Below are 14,722 nucleotides of genomic sequence, written 5' to 3'. Positions count from 1 at the left end.
ATAATACTTTAAGTGTGAATCTATACTTCTACTGCCTGAATCTGCTTTATGGTTTCCACTTTCTTTAGTTCATGTGTTCTGTTGTACAGTAATGATTATAGTAACATAGATGGATGACTTGAATAGATTTTTTACAATATTTTATATCATTAGATGTTCCTGTTTTTATCACTAACAATTCAATGTCAGGGCATTTTAATGTAGTTTGTCAATGTGGAGCCACCCACATCATATCATACAAGCATCTCACATGTTTTAATATGTCCAAAGACTATAATAGTGAAAGTAAAATGAATGTAGTTGAGTATATTTGCCTTTGAAATGTAGTGGCGGATGTGTGAAGTAGCATAACATGGACATATTCAAGTAAAGTACAATTGTGTCCAGATAGAAGTTAGTAACAGTAGTTGGGGCTTGGAGTACTGCGTCAGAAAATAATATAGAACATTTAAAAAAACATCACTTTTAATTCGATGTTCACACAGTGGATTCATGTCCGCTCATATTTACCTCACATCACGACATGACAAATAAAATAACATGGAGAGAATTCAGGGTTGCACGTGAAGATGTAAAAATGTACCATCTGTAAGGATTTATTAAAAACAAGGATGGTTTCAGTGATTGTCAAATACTGATTGTAGTGACAGTGGAACAATATTTTCAAACTTTCACCCTGTTTTCATTTCAACCACCCGCAGAAAAGCCCTATCAAATATATAGACAGCACACAGACAGTCCGAGCTGCAGAGCGATCACAGCTCCTGCTTATCGCTCTCAGAATCTTTTTCTGAGTCTGTTTTGGCGGCAGCTTTCACTGTCTTTTTCGCAGCCGGCTTGGCGTCCTTTTTGACCGCCGGCTTGGCTTGTGTTTTAACTTGTTTTCCATCTTTTTTGGCGGCAGGTTTGCTTGCCGTCTTGGTCTTTGCTTTGTCTCCAGCTTTGGCCTTTGCTTTAGGAGCGGCTTTGGCCTTTGCTTTAGGAGCGGCTTTGGCCTTGGTGTCTGTTTTAGTTTTGACCGGTTTCGTCTCTGTTTTGTCCGTTTCAGAGTCAGCTGCTGCGTCCGGTCCCTTCTCCGCTGGTTTATCGTCTGATTTTGTTTCCACGAAACCCTGGTCAGCAGAAAACTGTGCAGCGGGGGCTGGGGTTGCCTGCTGGGGCTCGGGGGTCTCGCTCACCTCCTTTTGCATGAACTCAGCATTAACAGGTGTAGAAAACATCCTCAGCATTTCCTCCGCTTGGATCCTCTCCTACGGGACAGAACAAATAAATGTTTCAGAGGAAATTCAATTAGCCAATCAAGAATCATGTAGAATGCATTTTTTGTGCATTATATTTTAAGATCTCCTATGTCATAATCATAGTCATATTCAAGTTTTAATTATACGTAAAGTTAAAACAAAGACCAACGTTGAGGCGTCTTTTTATTATTACGGCCTATGGTGGGCTTTTAATTAAGTTGTATTTATTATACGTCTTTAAATTCTTATTGTATTCCTTTTCTATCTTTTTCTTATTTTATTAATACATTTGTATTCCTGTTTTATTCAGTACTGTGTTTATTTACTTGTGTTGGTATTAAGTGTTTTTATATCAATTACAAAGTTATGTGTAACTTGTTATTATTACATGGGAAGAAGTATAATGTTTGTCTTTGGTTTGTGCATCACTTTCTGTTTTGTGTATGAAAATTGCTATATAAATAAAGTTTGATTTGATTGAATCCAATCAGACCTTTTTCTTCTGTGAAGCTATGGCGCTCTCTAGTGGCCAACTGAACAGATGCTGCTGGTAAAAACTACAACTTCACATGTATTCCCAGTTATGCTGTTGCTGGTCCAGATATGGCTCTCACCTTCTCCTGGTGAACTGGATCCAGAGTGAACCACAGCGCCACGGCACACCTCTGACCCTTAGTGACGGCTCGGACTCCGTGGGGGTTCTCCTTCCCCGCCCCGAAGCCCACCACCCGGCCGCACTGCGGACGCACCTCCGCCTGGAGAAGACCGGAAAACATAGATGAAGATGCAACATTTAATAGCAGAGAAGAAAAAGAAAGAAAAAGGTTTATGGAAGGAGAAACTGAATATTTACCGTGACTGTTTTCGCATCCAACTCGGTGAAAATGAAATCTCCTCCCTCAAAGTCGTCGTTTAGATAAAGGATGGCACTGCAGGCAAACACATTGGGAGTTCAGGGTGGTCTGGCTGAAGTATAGACTCTGTATTGTAGCTTTGTGTGTGTGTGTGTGTGTGTGTGTGTGTGTGTGTGTGTGTGTGTGTGTGTGTGTGTGTGTGTGTGTGTGTGTGTGTGTGTGTGTGTGTGTGTGTGTGTGGGTGTGTGTGTGTGTGTGTGTGTGTGTGCTCACCTGAAGTCCCTATGTGTGTATGCAGGAGGTTCCTTCACACACTCGTTGAGCTCAGAGACCAGCAGACAGTTGTCCACATGGACAGCGTGACTGAGGTCCTCTCGCTCCTCCTGCTTCTCTGATAAACAACAGTGCAAATAGAACATTTTAGACCACTATAACACATCTAAAGAGCAACATCTACACACTCCTGTACAGTTTATGGCAGTATGTAGCATCAAAATGTATGTTGTGATCCACCAGTAAACACAGAGGAGAACGACGAGACCCCGGTGTTGGACTCACCAGCGATGGCGGAGCGACACACCAGGTGTGAGTAGGAGAAGTAGAGCGGAGCGTCCAGACCGAAGTACGACTCCAACGTCATCTTCACCCTCTGGCTGACGTCGAAGAACAGCCGAGCGCTCTTCAGAGGCACCGCCCCCTCCTGACCCAGCTGTAGGGGTGGAAACGTTTCGTTATTTAAGCAAATCTACAACGATCTAAACAACACAGGTCTTCATGTAGCAGCTATTTGTCCTCAAGCTAAAAACTGAGGAACCTTTTGGCGCATCTTACAGGTATTAAGTCCGTTGTGGCCAGGCAATAATTTGGTTTGTTTGGCCTATTTTCTCTTGTTAAAAAAAGACAAATTTCAACCTCTGCTTCACTTGTCTACCAGAACAAAAGCATTGACAACTGCTCAAATTAACTCAACTATACATATACTGCAGCGACGTGCAGTCAGGGGAGGCAGGGGAGGCAGAGCCTCACCTGTCATACTCCAATGTGACGGAAAAACAACTAAAGAAAAACTAAATAGTAATAATAAAATGTCTCCACTGATCTGTGTTGTAACTTGTAAATGTGATTTATTACAGTTACTGTGTGGTGAGGTGAGGCACAGATGAGCTCTGCCTCACCTCAGAATGCGTCACCCCACAGAAACTGGCTGGAAAGCGGGCCCTAAGCGCATGCCTGCACCATCTCACTGTATGTCACCAATGTAATGTTTGTAGATCCCTTTATTACATTTATCCTCGCCATCCATAGTCTCTAAATAACTTATTTCACGTATATATGATATTTAGGCTCGCTGGTCTCATCATACAACGGCAATGAAAAAAGCATCAGGGGAGGCAGCCATAACCTCTGCCGCACTGAAGGGGGTGAACGTGAGCCCACAGGTTCTTGTTGCTACTGTTATTCTACACAGAGAAGGTAGACCCAAACAACAAACTAGACTTTTGAAACTAGAGGAAGATAAGGAGGACTTTTACAAAAAAGTAATAGAGATTGTTGTCCAGAAGGAGAGCATGGACTTCATCTTCAAGTCAAGGTAAGACTCCAATTGTAATGAACATGGGATCTTACTAAGAAAGAACAATCCAATATTTAGATTTTAGGTATCCTTTTGTTGAACGGTCTGTTTAAAATGAATTGAAACATCAGACTAAAAAAGCTTTTGAAAATAACCGAACATTTCGATTAAGGTCAAAATATAATATTTGTAAATCTGACTCTGAAAGAGTCAGTGCCTCACCAGCCATGAACCTCACCGCACGTCACTGATATACTGTAATATAATAATGATACACTACTCAAATATAATGATCAAATGACTCTGAACAAAACGTAATATCACGAATATTATGATCAAAACAGCATAAAATAAATGTTAAGTAATACAAAATCAATATATCCAACACTCCAACAATTATAATTCATTAGGTTCAAGGTTCAAGGCCTTTTATTAGTCATACGTACATAGCTAGTTTGACTAATAAAGTGTAGTTATGACGATGAAAATCTTAGGTCACAGGTCACATTGTATGTACTATGACGACTGACCTTCACAGCCTTCAGCACAGTGACTCCCTGGAACATCTCACTGGGGGAGTGAGGGGAGGGGTTCCCCCTGTTGCCGTCTCCTTTCAGAGCAGCCGTCTGGAAAATACACAAAACATCAACACACTGACAGGATGGACAGACACACACACTGACGTGATGGACAGACACACACACTGACAGGATGGACAGACACACACACTGACGTGATGGACAGACACACACACTGACAGGATGGACAGACACACACACTGACATGATGGACAGACACACACACTGACGTGATGGACAGACACACACACTGACATGATGGACAGACACACACACTGACATGATGGACAGACACACACACTGACATGATGGACAGACACACACACTGACATGATGGACAGACACACACACTGACATGATGGACAGACACACACACTGACATGATGGAAAGACACACACACTGACATGATGGACAGACACACACACTGACATGATGGACAGACACACACACTGACATGATGGACAGACACACACACTGACATGATGGACAGACACACACACTGACATGGACAGACACACACACTGACATGGACAGACACACACACTGACATGATGGACAGACACACACACTGACATGATGGAAGACCACACACCACTGACATGATGGACAGACACACACACTGACATGATGGGACAGACACACACACACTGACATGATGGACAGACACACACACTGACATGATGCGACAGACACACCACACTGACATGGACAGACACACACACTGACATGGGACAGCACACACACACTGAACATGATGGACAGACCACACACACTGACATGATGGACAGACACACACCCACTGACATGATGGACATGACAACACACTGACATGAGACAGACACACACACTGACAGATGGACCAGACACACACACTGACCATGAGGAAAGACACACACACTGACATGATGGACAGACACACACACTGACATGATGGACAGACACACACACTGACATGGACAGACACACACACTGACATGGACAGACACACACACTGACATGATGGACAGACACACACTGACATGATGGACAGACACACACACTGACATGATGGACAGACACACACACTGACAGGATGGACAGACACACACACTGACAGGATGGAAAGACACACACACTGACATGATGGACAGACACACACACTGACATGATGGACAGACACACACACTGACAGGATGGACAGACACACACACTGACATGATGGAAAGACACACACACTGACATGATGGACAGACACACACACTGACATGATGGACAGACACACACACTGACATGATGGACAGACACACACACTGACATGATGGACAGACACACACACTGACATGATGGACAGACACACACACTGACATGATGGACAGACACACACAGTGACATGATGGACAGACACACACACTGACATGATGGACAGACACACACACTGACATGATGGACAGACACACACACTGACAGGATGGACAGACACACACACTGACAGGATGGACAGACACACACACTGACATGATGGACAGACACACACACTGACAGGATGGAAAGACACACACACTGACAGGATGGACAGACACACACTGAAAATACACTCAATGTTCTTGTCATGATTTTAGTTTTTGTCTTTATAGTTTCTTGTTTTATTTTGAAATGTTTTGTTCCTTGTCTTGTTTTACTTCCTGTCTTTTAGTTTCCCCCTGATTGTCTGATTGTGTTTCTTCTTGCTCTTTCAAGCTGTGTCTTGTCATCTCTTGAGTTCCTTGTTGGTTTGTCGTCGTTCGTTCCTTGATTTCGGTTTCTTTCCTGCATGTTATGGATTTCCCTCCTCTGCCCTCCCATTTCTACGTCTTCCCGGGTTGTTTCCAGTTTTTAGTTTTGGACTTTTCTTTTGTTTAACCTTGCCTGCTCCTGCAGTCTTTTTTTTTTTAGTAACAGCTTGTGCTGTTGTCTTCGGTTCAAATCTGACAGATTTACTACTTTCATCAATCATGACTTTTTTGTTTTACATTAGATTGCATTAAGGCTTCATGATATCCTTCACAGGAGACATTTGAACATGTAAAATTGCTGATCACCACTTTCATTGCATTTTGGATGATGTAGTCAACTTTGTAACACCATGGTGTTCCCGCTCAAACATGACCTCCATAAAGAAAAGGAATTAGTAACCATCCGGATCAGATAAAATACACACACACACACACTCACAAACACACACACACACACACACACACACACACACACACACACACACACTCACAAACACACACACACACACACACACACACACACACACACACACACACACACACACACTCTAGATGTGTTTCCTCCCCTTATGTGCCCATCGCCCCATGCGAATCACACCTGGCACACACAAACACACACACAGAACAATTTGACACGTTTCCCGCTCTTATTTGCCCATCCCCCCACATGGATCACACTTGGTACATGCAATACATGTTCAGTGTCTGTTCTTTGTATATTTACTGCAGTTTTTCATGTACACCAGTAGTCTGATACAATATGTACAGTTTGAAAGGGTGTTAAATGAAATGTGGTGATGATTAATGGTTTTTGTGTTAATGTGATAGCAGTTAAAACAGGACCGGTCAAATTTGACCACGAACACCAAAGTAAGGGGGGGGGGGAAACGAAGACAATAGAAGGGTTTGCCTCCCTGTGACCGTTCTGTTGTTATTGATGCCTATAAATATAGCTAAAACCCAGCAGACATTAAGAACTAACTCCAGTTTTAGTGACTTCATGTTATATTTTAATTGTCAGGAAAATACTGAAACTGTTTGTTTATTAAAAATCAGAACTGACATAACTTCAAAAGCACTTTGTTTATTGATTGTATTATGTGTACGTTTATGAATTGTATGTATTGATAGTAATATGATATTGTATATTACTACAAGACTTAGTTGAATACTCAATAAAGTTTGTTTCCGTGGCATTATGGGTAAACTCATTGAGTTGTGAGTAACCTCCGTCTTGCACTGACTCACGTTGGAGAGGTGGTGCAGCTCCCTGCACTCGTCCTCACTGATCACGCCGTCCAGCAGCACCCGCTCAGAGCCGTTCAGCTGCTGGGACGTCATGGTAACCTTGACGTTATCGAACAACGGAGCGCCAACTACAGGAGGAAATCACACGATCAACAGTTAGACGGTCAAAGACTGAACCTTTGACTTTCTCAGGTACTGACTACTGTCAAACTACTTGCACATAACTGCTCTGATATTCACAAAATGTTTCAAATTGGCTTTCACTAGAGTGCCCACCTCGATGTCGGTCATATTCTATAACTAAAGAATTTCCCAAGTTGGGATCAATAAAGTATATATCTATCTATCAATAATATAATACAATGTATATAGAGAACCGGATACAGCGTTGGAGGCCAGGATCCCGTTCATTCTTATGGCAGATAAATCAAAATGGCCTGACTCTCGAGAGCGAAGGTACCCATATCTGGGCCTATAGAGCGTGTGCACTTGAGTGTTGCTTAAGCACCGCATCCAAAACGCAGCGTCTCGGCCAATCTCGTCAAATGAATGGAGAGAGACCATACTTCAGGATTTTCAGACCATATCAAGTGTGTGTTTACTGGGTAGTCAATTTAGTCCAGACGTGTCTTTCCCAAGTCAATGGGGAAAAGTATTTTTATTCCCAATGACATCACAGACTGACACTGAGTTGTAGCCTACCATGTTTTGGCAACAAGGAAAATGTGCTTCAATGTTTGGCACACTTCCTAGGGGCTTGGTTTTTACTGTATTTTAAGAGAACTTTAACATTGTCAGCAGCAGATCAGAAATATTCTAATGTTATAATAACTCCATGTCAAACGTTAAGGGGAACACCTCTTTTTTACAATTGACATGTATCACAATAATGGTTTGATTACATATGAAATAATACAGACAAGGCATGGAATAAATGCACCATCATCTCAATAACTAGTACTAGGGCAAAGTCTTACCTTCGTGCGGCGGTATTATGATGGCCATCTCTGAGGTATCCTTCTTCTTCTCCTCAACCATAGTCTCAATCTCCTTCATCAGGTTTCCTATTTCCTCTGTGATCCTCGCGGCAGTCTCCTTTTCTGCTCTGACACACACAGGTGGAAACACAGAAGCCATTACAAACATTTTCACGATAACGGTGTTCTTTTCCTGCACAAATAAGTGTCTGTGTCTTCAGTCTTACTTCTGCTTGTCTCTCAGTTTCTTGGGCATGACTTCTGCAGGAGTCCATGTGTCCTGCAGACAGAACGAGAGTAAAGTCAGATAGCGTCCTGCATGAAACCACAGCATCAAAGATAAATGATTTATTCACTCACCGGATCTACAAATGCGATTCCGAAGGCTTCATATCCAAAGTAGAGCAGCTCTTTCTCCAGTATGGACTGCTGCATGTACAGCTTCACCACCTGGAGGTCACACACATCATCACATCTGTTTTTAAAGCACAGTCTGCAAAATATCCATAAGAAATCGTGTTTAATCAAATGTTTAAAGACAGACAAGCTTTGACTGACGGTTTGGACCAGACACAGGACTTCGGAGCTCCTTCAAAGCCTTATGGTAACAGCACATGTTACTTTACCACAAAGACACAGGTCTGATTTCTACCTCGGGACTTTGGTTGCTTGTCATACCCATCTCTCTACGACATTTCCAGTCCATCTGTTGATTGTCAGATTAAGGCTAAAATGGAGTTGTCCCATTCGAATAAGTCTAGCTAAGGGTCGAGGTCCACATTTGTAGAAATCCTGGAAATCCGGGATAACGTATTCACAAGACTAACGTGAGGTCAAAGTGACCTTTAACCCTTGTGTTGTGTTCGAAAGATGTTACCATTCATGGTGTTCGCGGGTCAATTTTGACCCATGATTTATCTCAGTCCAAAACACACACAAAAAAATGACTATCCTCCAATATTGTTTTAACTACATCATAACTAACTTATTATGCATTCATAACCGTACAATCCTGTTGACATTTTATTTTATGGCCCCAAAACACATTACACCACATATTCACACGTGCATGTTCAGGTTCAAGTGTTAGTGTACATATTCTTTGAGAAAGGTGGAGTTCCCGTGGGGGGAGGGGGCAGAGGGAGGGGAGACCAGGTGCATGTTGCGAAAAACTCTTGTTACAGTGGATGAAGGGGGAGGGGTGGGTTTAAGTCAAAGATGAATCTTGATTGGGCCAAATTTGACCTAAAGTCACCCACAACAATTCTGCTGGGTCTCCCCAGACCCCAACACCAAATGATACACTTTCTTTTTTAGAGACCTTCAGACTTGGCTAAAATTGCCAAAATCTGTTTTGTAGTGTTTATATAGCTGTTGTGGAGGATATCATGAAGCCTTGTTCCCATACAAAAAACTAGAGCGTAGTTATTATATAATTTGAACTTGAGACGGGTCACGGGAGACCCGAACACAACATAAGGGTTAACCACTCAAATCAAATCACTCTGTTCTTCAGTCTAAGTGGACGTTTGTGCCAAAATGTACGAGATTCGCTTCAAGCATTCCTGATAGGATATCAGGGTTTGCAAGAATGGAACGAACAGACAGCAATTATTGTTTTTAATTATTGTATTATTATTTTACTCCCATTGTGTTATTTTATATTGTATGTATTCCCTGTACAGCACTTTGGTCAACTGAGGTTGTTTTAAATGTGCTATTTAAATAAATAAAGATTGAGATTGATTATTAAACCGATTATTTTGGCCTCGACTGTCGCAGGGACTCAAACATTATATTTTGGAGCCTTTGTTTCACTTTATATAATTGTATTGCTCCTCAGGGTTAGGGTTAGAAATGTCATCGCTTCATAGGCGTCACACATTCTTTGGTGACGTGCCCTGTCTGTGTGGGTAGTAATATCCCCTTTTATATTATGAGACTCAGATTGGGTTACATCTTTCTTCACATAAAACCCTGGTATTGATCAGCAACTCTATTAAGCCGCTCTAAATGCTGTAATAATGAAAATTGAGAGCATGGGGCAGTTAAACTCTATCTCATTGTGTCTTTAAAAAGCACCATCACTGGCTTTCTGTCTCTTTAGTACCCTTCAGTACATTTGGAGGCAATTTCACTCTCACCTCATGTCATGTGGGCTCATTTAATGACAACCAGTATGGACTACGCCGAAAATAACTGCACTCACAATGTGATTTGGACTGTCTGAAACACTGTGAGGGAGTTGGACCGTACCTGTCGGGCTGATAAGGGTTCCGCCTTGTCGTCTCCCAGCACAGCAGAGTAATAAGCCAGGTTCTGCTTCATCACCGTGTCCTCAGGGTTGAACAACAGGAAGGTCTTAGCACACTCTATGGCTTTCTCGTACTTCTCACCTGGAGAGAGGATACAAGAGGAAGAGGGGTTAGGTTTTAAAACTGTTATTCTACACTCCAGATATGCTCTCTGAATAAAGGGGTCCTAGTGGGTTTTCCAATGCGCTTTTACTCTTATGATTACCTACCTACCTTCTTTCTTGTTCAAATGTGAGATGCTGATTGGTTGTTATGGTCATTTCTTTGCTTGGTGCAATGACAGTAACGTTAAAAGGGCTCACTAGTTTGATTGATATTGAAGAGGCATGTATAGCATATAGTTTTAACAAAGATGAAGGCATTGTTAGTCAATTCAATAAAGACAAATGCAGCCAAAGGGTCTCTGACATAATTAACAACAACTATCTCTTGCCATATGCTTAATCAAAGAAAACCTCTGCAGATGTAGGGTTTAATCCCACTTTTATTACAGTGAAGGACATTTGATAAAGACAGTTTCCTCAGTACAAGACTACAATTCTGCTGGACCTTACAATCGATGTGTTGGACTCACTGTTGTAGTAGGAGAACTGCAGGTAGTTGAAATGCGCCGCCAGGAAGTCCTCAAAGGGTTTGAGTTTTCCAGCCGTCAAGGCCAGCTCTACAGCACAGTTCTGCTTACAGTTCAGCACCTGCATGTAGTGGTCTGACACACACACACACACACACACACACACACACACACACACACACACACACACACACACACACACACACACACACACACACACATTATTTTCAACCTTCAATTCATCTTAACTGCCCCATAACCAGGCTTTGAGGGTTACTTTAAAACGTATCTCATTACAATTACTAGATACCTGTAAAAAATTGTATCACTAACCAAATTTGAGTATCACAATATAAAAGTCATGTAATCTGATTACTTGTATTACGTGTAATCTGTTACTCTTTAAACCTGCTCATCACACAGGGATTGACAGTCTCACCTGTCATGGTCTGGAACAGGTCGGCGCTGTACTCCATGTAGTTGTATCCGTCGTAGTTGTACGTTCCCTCGCACAGCACTCTGCACTCCTTATCGGCAGTGAAGTACTCGTCCACGGCCACCTCGAAGTGATCCGCCGCCAGGCCGAAAGAGTCGTCGCTGTAGTAACTCTTCCCCAGCAGGAACTGGGCCTGAGGGGACAGGAAGTGGATTATGGTCAATGCAGAGGGGGGGCTGTGTAACAGTTCTGTTGCTACGACATATACAAGTGTATTTTCTTATGTAATAATAACAAAGTGCACAGCAGGTTATTAGAGGGGCCCTAATTTGCTTTTAGGGGGTTTTCCCTTTCCTCTAGTGTGTGATTTAGGTTTTTAGTGCATGTAAATGGTCTGCAAAGCCTAAAATCCCTGTGTTCCCTCCAGAGGGAGTTTCTCTCTCTGATATCATTATTGGGTCAATATTGTAGGATTGACAATGTATGCATCTACGAATTGTTCACAAACAATATGAAATGTCTTATGAATAATAATGAGTAATCTGGACATAACGACCGGGTAAAAGCATTACAGCTTGAACAGTGAGTTCAGAAAATCACATCACTTCACTGTAATGCAGCCTTTAAAACCAGAAACAAAAATACATTTATGCGATGTTACGAACATTTAGGATGATATCTAGATGCAAATCACAAAATATATATAATATCAATGTATTACCCAGCCGTACTTTCATGTCCAATATGTTTCACATTCCTTTACAGCTTTGATCCCATAGGCTAAAAGAAAGTGTATAGTTAAAAAAAGTCAAGTTGGCCTGAAGCAGCACCCACAGCCATGCGACAGTAGAAATAAGGACCATGCGACCAAATGTTACTGAACTATACCAAACCAATAATTACAGAAATGTGAGCAGCATGAATAAACAATACAACCAGTCCCTAAATCCTGCTCTTGAGGCCTTACTCTCCTCAGAGAAGGTGTTAGTTCACTTTGTCCTCACCATATGTGGTCTGGCCTCCAGGTCTTTGAAGTCCTCCTGCGTGACTCCGGCCATCATCTTGTAATACTCCAGGTTCTGTTTCATCTCCACGTGATCCGGGTTGGCCACGAAGAACGTGTGAGCAGCTGCCACCGCTTTATCCAGCTTATTGATCTGAAAGAAATAAGTGTTTTTGGGTGGAATATTCCTTTAAGTACTGCTTTGGTTTTATTGACCTCCAACTACGCCATGCTCGAATTGTAAACATATATTTCCTTTTGTATATAAATCACAGCAACCACGCCTCATGGCTGTAATTTCAAAGGTATGTCATTTAAAACCAACAGTGAATAAGCATTGTTAGCTCAGTGACCAGTACACTGCCATCAACTGGATGAGATGGTAAACAGGAGGTTTCACTACCGTGTTATTATCAGAGTTTTGAAAGTTAAATCTAGCTTGGTTGAAAAACCAACTATATTACTGAACCAGAAACATGGAGTTCTTATTTTGTGTTTCCTTTTACTACATTTGGACCTAAATAAGTATAGGGAAATATATTTAGGTGACTTTTTAAGTTTTAATGACACGTCTGGTTGTGTTTGAGATCTGCCCCTTTAAAAATAATTTCACCATCTCTTTTGGGTATGTTGCTGCTTTCATGTTTTGTATGAGAATAGTATTTTTGCCTAAATACAGCAGAGCTTCCTTTGACAAAAACATTCTATTTTAGTAACAAGACGACTAGCATTCACTTGAATGTATAGTCCAATGTGCCAACAAAGCATTATCGAACACTCTTTTTCTTCTTTGGTCATTATGATTTTACCAGGAGCATTTGAAAGCAGCACGACAGGCCTTTTAAAAACCGCTGGATCCCAAAAAGCTACGTCCTAAAGTCAGACTGCTCAGACTCCACCTTAAGACGTGGCATGGAGTCTTGGTTTGGGGGGAAGGGGGTATTTAAAGTGTCCAACTCTATATAAGCTCTAAATCAAAGCTTACATTAAAAGTCAAACTATTGTTTTGACTGTGTTCTCGGCATGCATATGTATGGGCTTCCACTGGGAAGCATGTCACTTTATATCCGTTATGTGTGATGCATTTGCACTGATTGCAGCTCCACACGCATCTCTGTGGCTCAGATCCTCACCTTAAAGTAGGCGACCTGCAGGTAGTTATAGGGGGTTCTTTTGGTGAACTCCAGCTCCACGTCTGCAGTCACCAGATGCATAGTACGAGACCCCAGTTTCTCAATCTCGCAAGAATACACACAGTCAGCCCGTTTCAGGATTTTCTGGAAGAAGCCCAGATCGTCCACAGATCCGGCCCCGGGGATTGCACCTCCGGATCCGGACAGGGAGTCACCAAACACGGTCTGGTTTGCGCAGTTGATCCGGCACTGCGCCTTCACACTGCGGAGCGTCGCTTTGTTGCGCAGCGCCTTCTCCATGTTCAGGATGACCGTCAGCCAGTCCCCCTTATTGTAGGCATCCACCGCAGTGTCGAAGAGGAAGTCATAAGGCTCCAGAACCAGGTGGCTGATCGAGCCGGAGTGCGAGGCGCACAGGGGGATAAAGACGCAGAGGAAAAGCGATGCGTAACGGGGATCCATGGCGGTGAAGGGACCGGGCTCTGCAACGGGACAGCAGCCGGGAAAAGAGAGAGGACAGCCGGCAGAGAGGAGCGGAAACTTTGCTCCAATGGAGAAACTTTCTGGGGGCGGGGTTTGAGAAGTTGAGCCCCCCACCACCACCCCTCATCCCCCAAACAAACAACATAATAATAGTGCAATGTAAAACAATTGCCTGTATTTAACTAGGGTAGGACTCTTGCAGACAAGTAGGCTTGCAATAGTTAAATACAATTAAAATTGAAAGTCCTGATGTGAAAATGATACTAGAGAAGTACAGAAGTAGGACTATTATCAGGTAGGCCTACATTTACTTAAAGTAAGAAAAGTAAAAGTAACTCAGTTTTCAAAATGGCTCTTTTCACAGTATTACTTCTGAATTATTTTGCAATCAAATATTACTTTTTTGTTTTTATCACCCACAAATACATTTAAACTCCTTCAATGCTGTTTATACGCTCATATTACATACTTTAAAAAAAGAAAAATACTGCCTACATCAGTAGAACAGAACTGCATCACATAATTTAAGCATAACACGTGTTGTCAGTAACTAGAAGA

At 42.2% G+C, this 14,722-nt stretch overlaps 1 protein-coding gene across 1 annotated transcript; it reads right to left on the bottom strand.

Annotated features, from left to right (window-relative positions):
* Positions 1-447: 447 nt before the first annotated feature.
* On the bottom strand, positions 448-14,143 carry p3h1 (prolyl 3-hydroxylase 1). Its single transcript, XM_034196585.1, has 15 exons — positions 13,682-14,143; positions 12,550-12,702; positions 11,549-11,738; positions 11,113-11,244; positions 10,480-10,619; positions 8,584-8,673; positions 8,451-8,503; positions 8,224-8,351; positions 7,247-7,374; positions 4,199-4,294; positions 2,654-2,804; positions 2,369-2,486; positions 2,095-2,170; positions 1,856-1,996; positions 448-1,250 (listed from the first exon to the last, which is right to left on the bottom strand). Exons 1-15 carry the CDS (start codon positions 14,141-14,143, stop codon positions 756-758), a joined length of 2,553 nt encoding a protein of 850 aa, XP_034052476.1. The 3' UTR covers positions 448-755.
* Positions 14,144-14,722: the final 579 nt, after the last annotated feature.

Source organism: Gymnodraco acuticeps, unplaced genomic scaffold, assembly GCF_902827175.1.
Source record: "Gymnodraco acuticeps unplaced genomic scaffold, fGymAcu1.1, whole genome shotgun sequence".
NCBI lineage: Eukaryota > Metazoa > Chordata > Actinopteri > Perciformes > Bathydraconidae > Gymnodraco > Gymnodraco acuticeps.
This window is presented reverse-complemented; position numbering and strand designations above follow the sequence as displayed.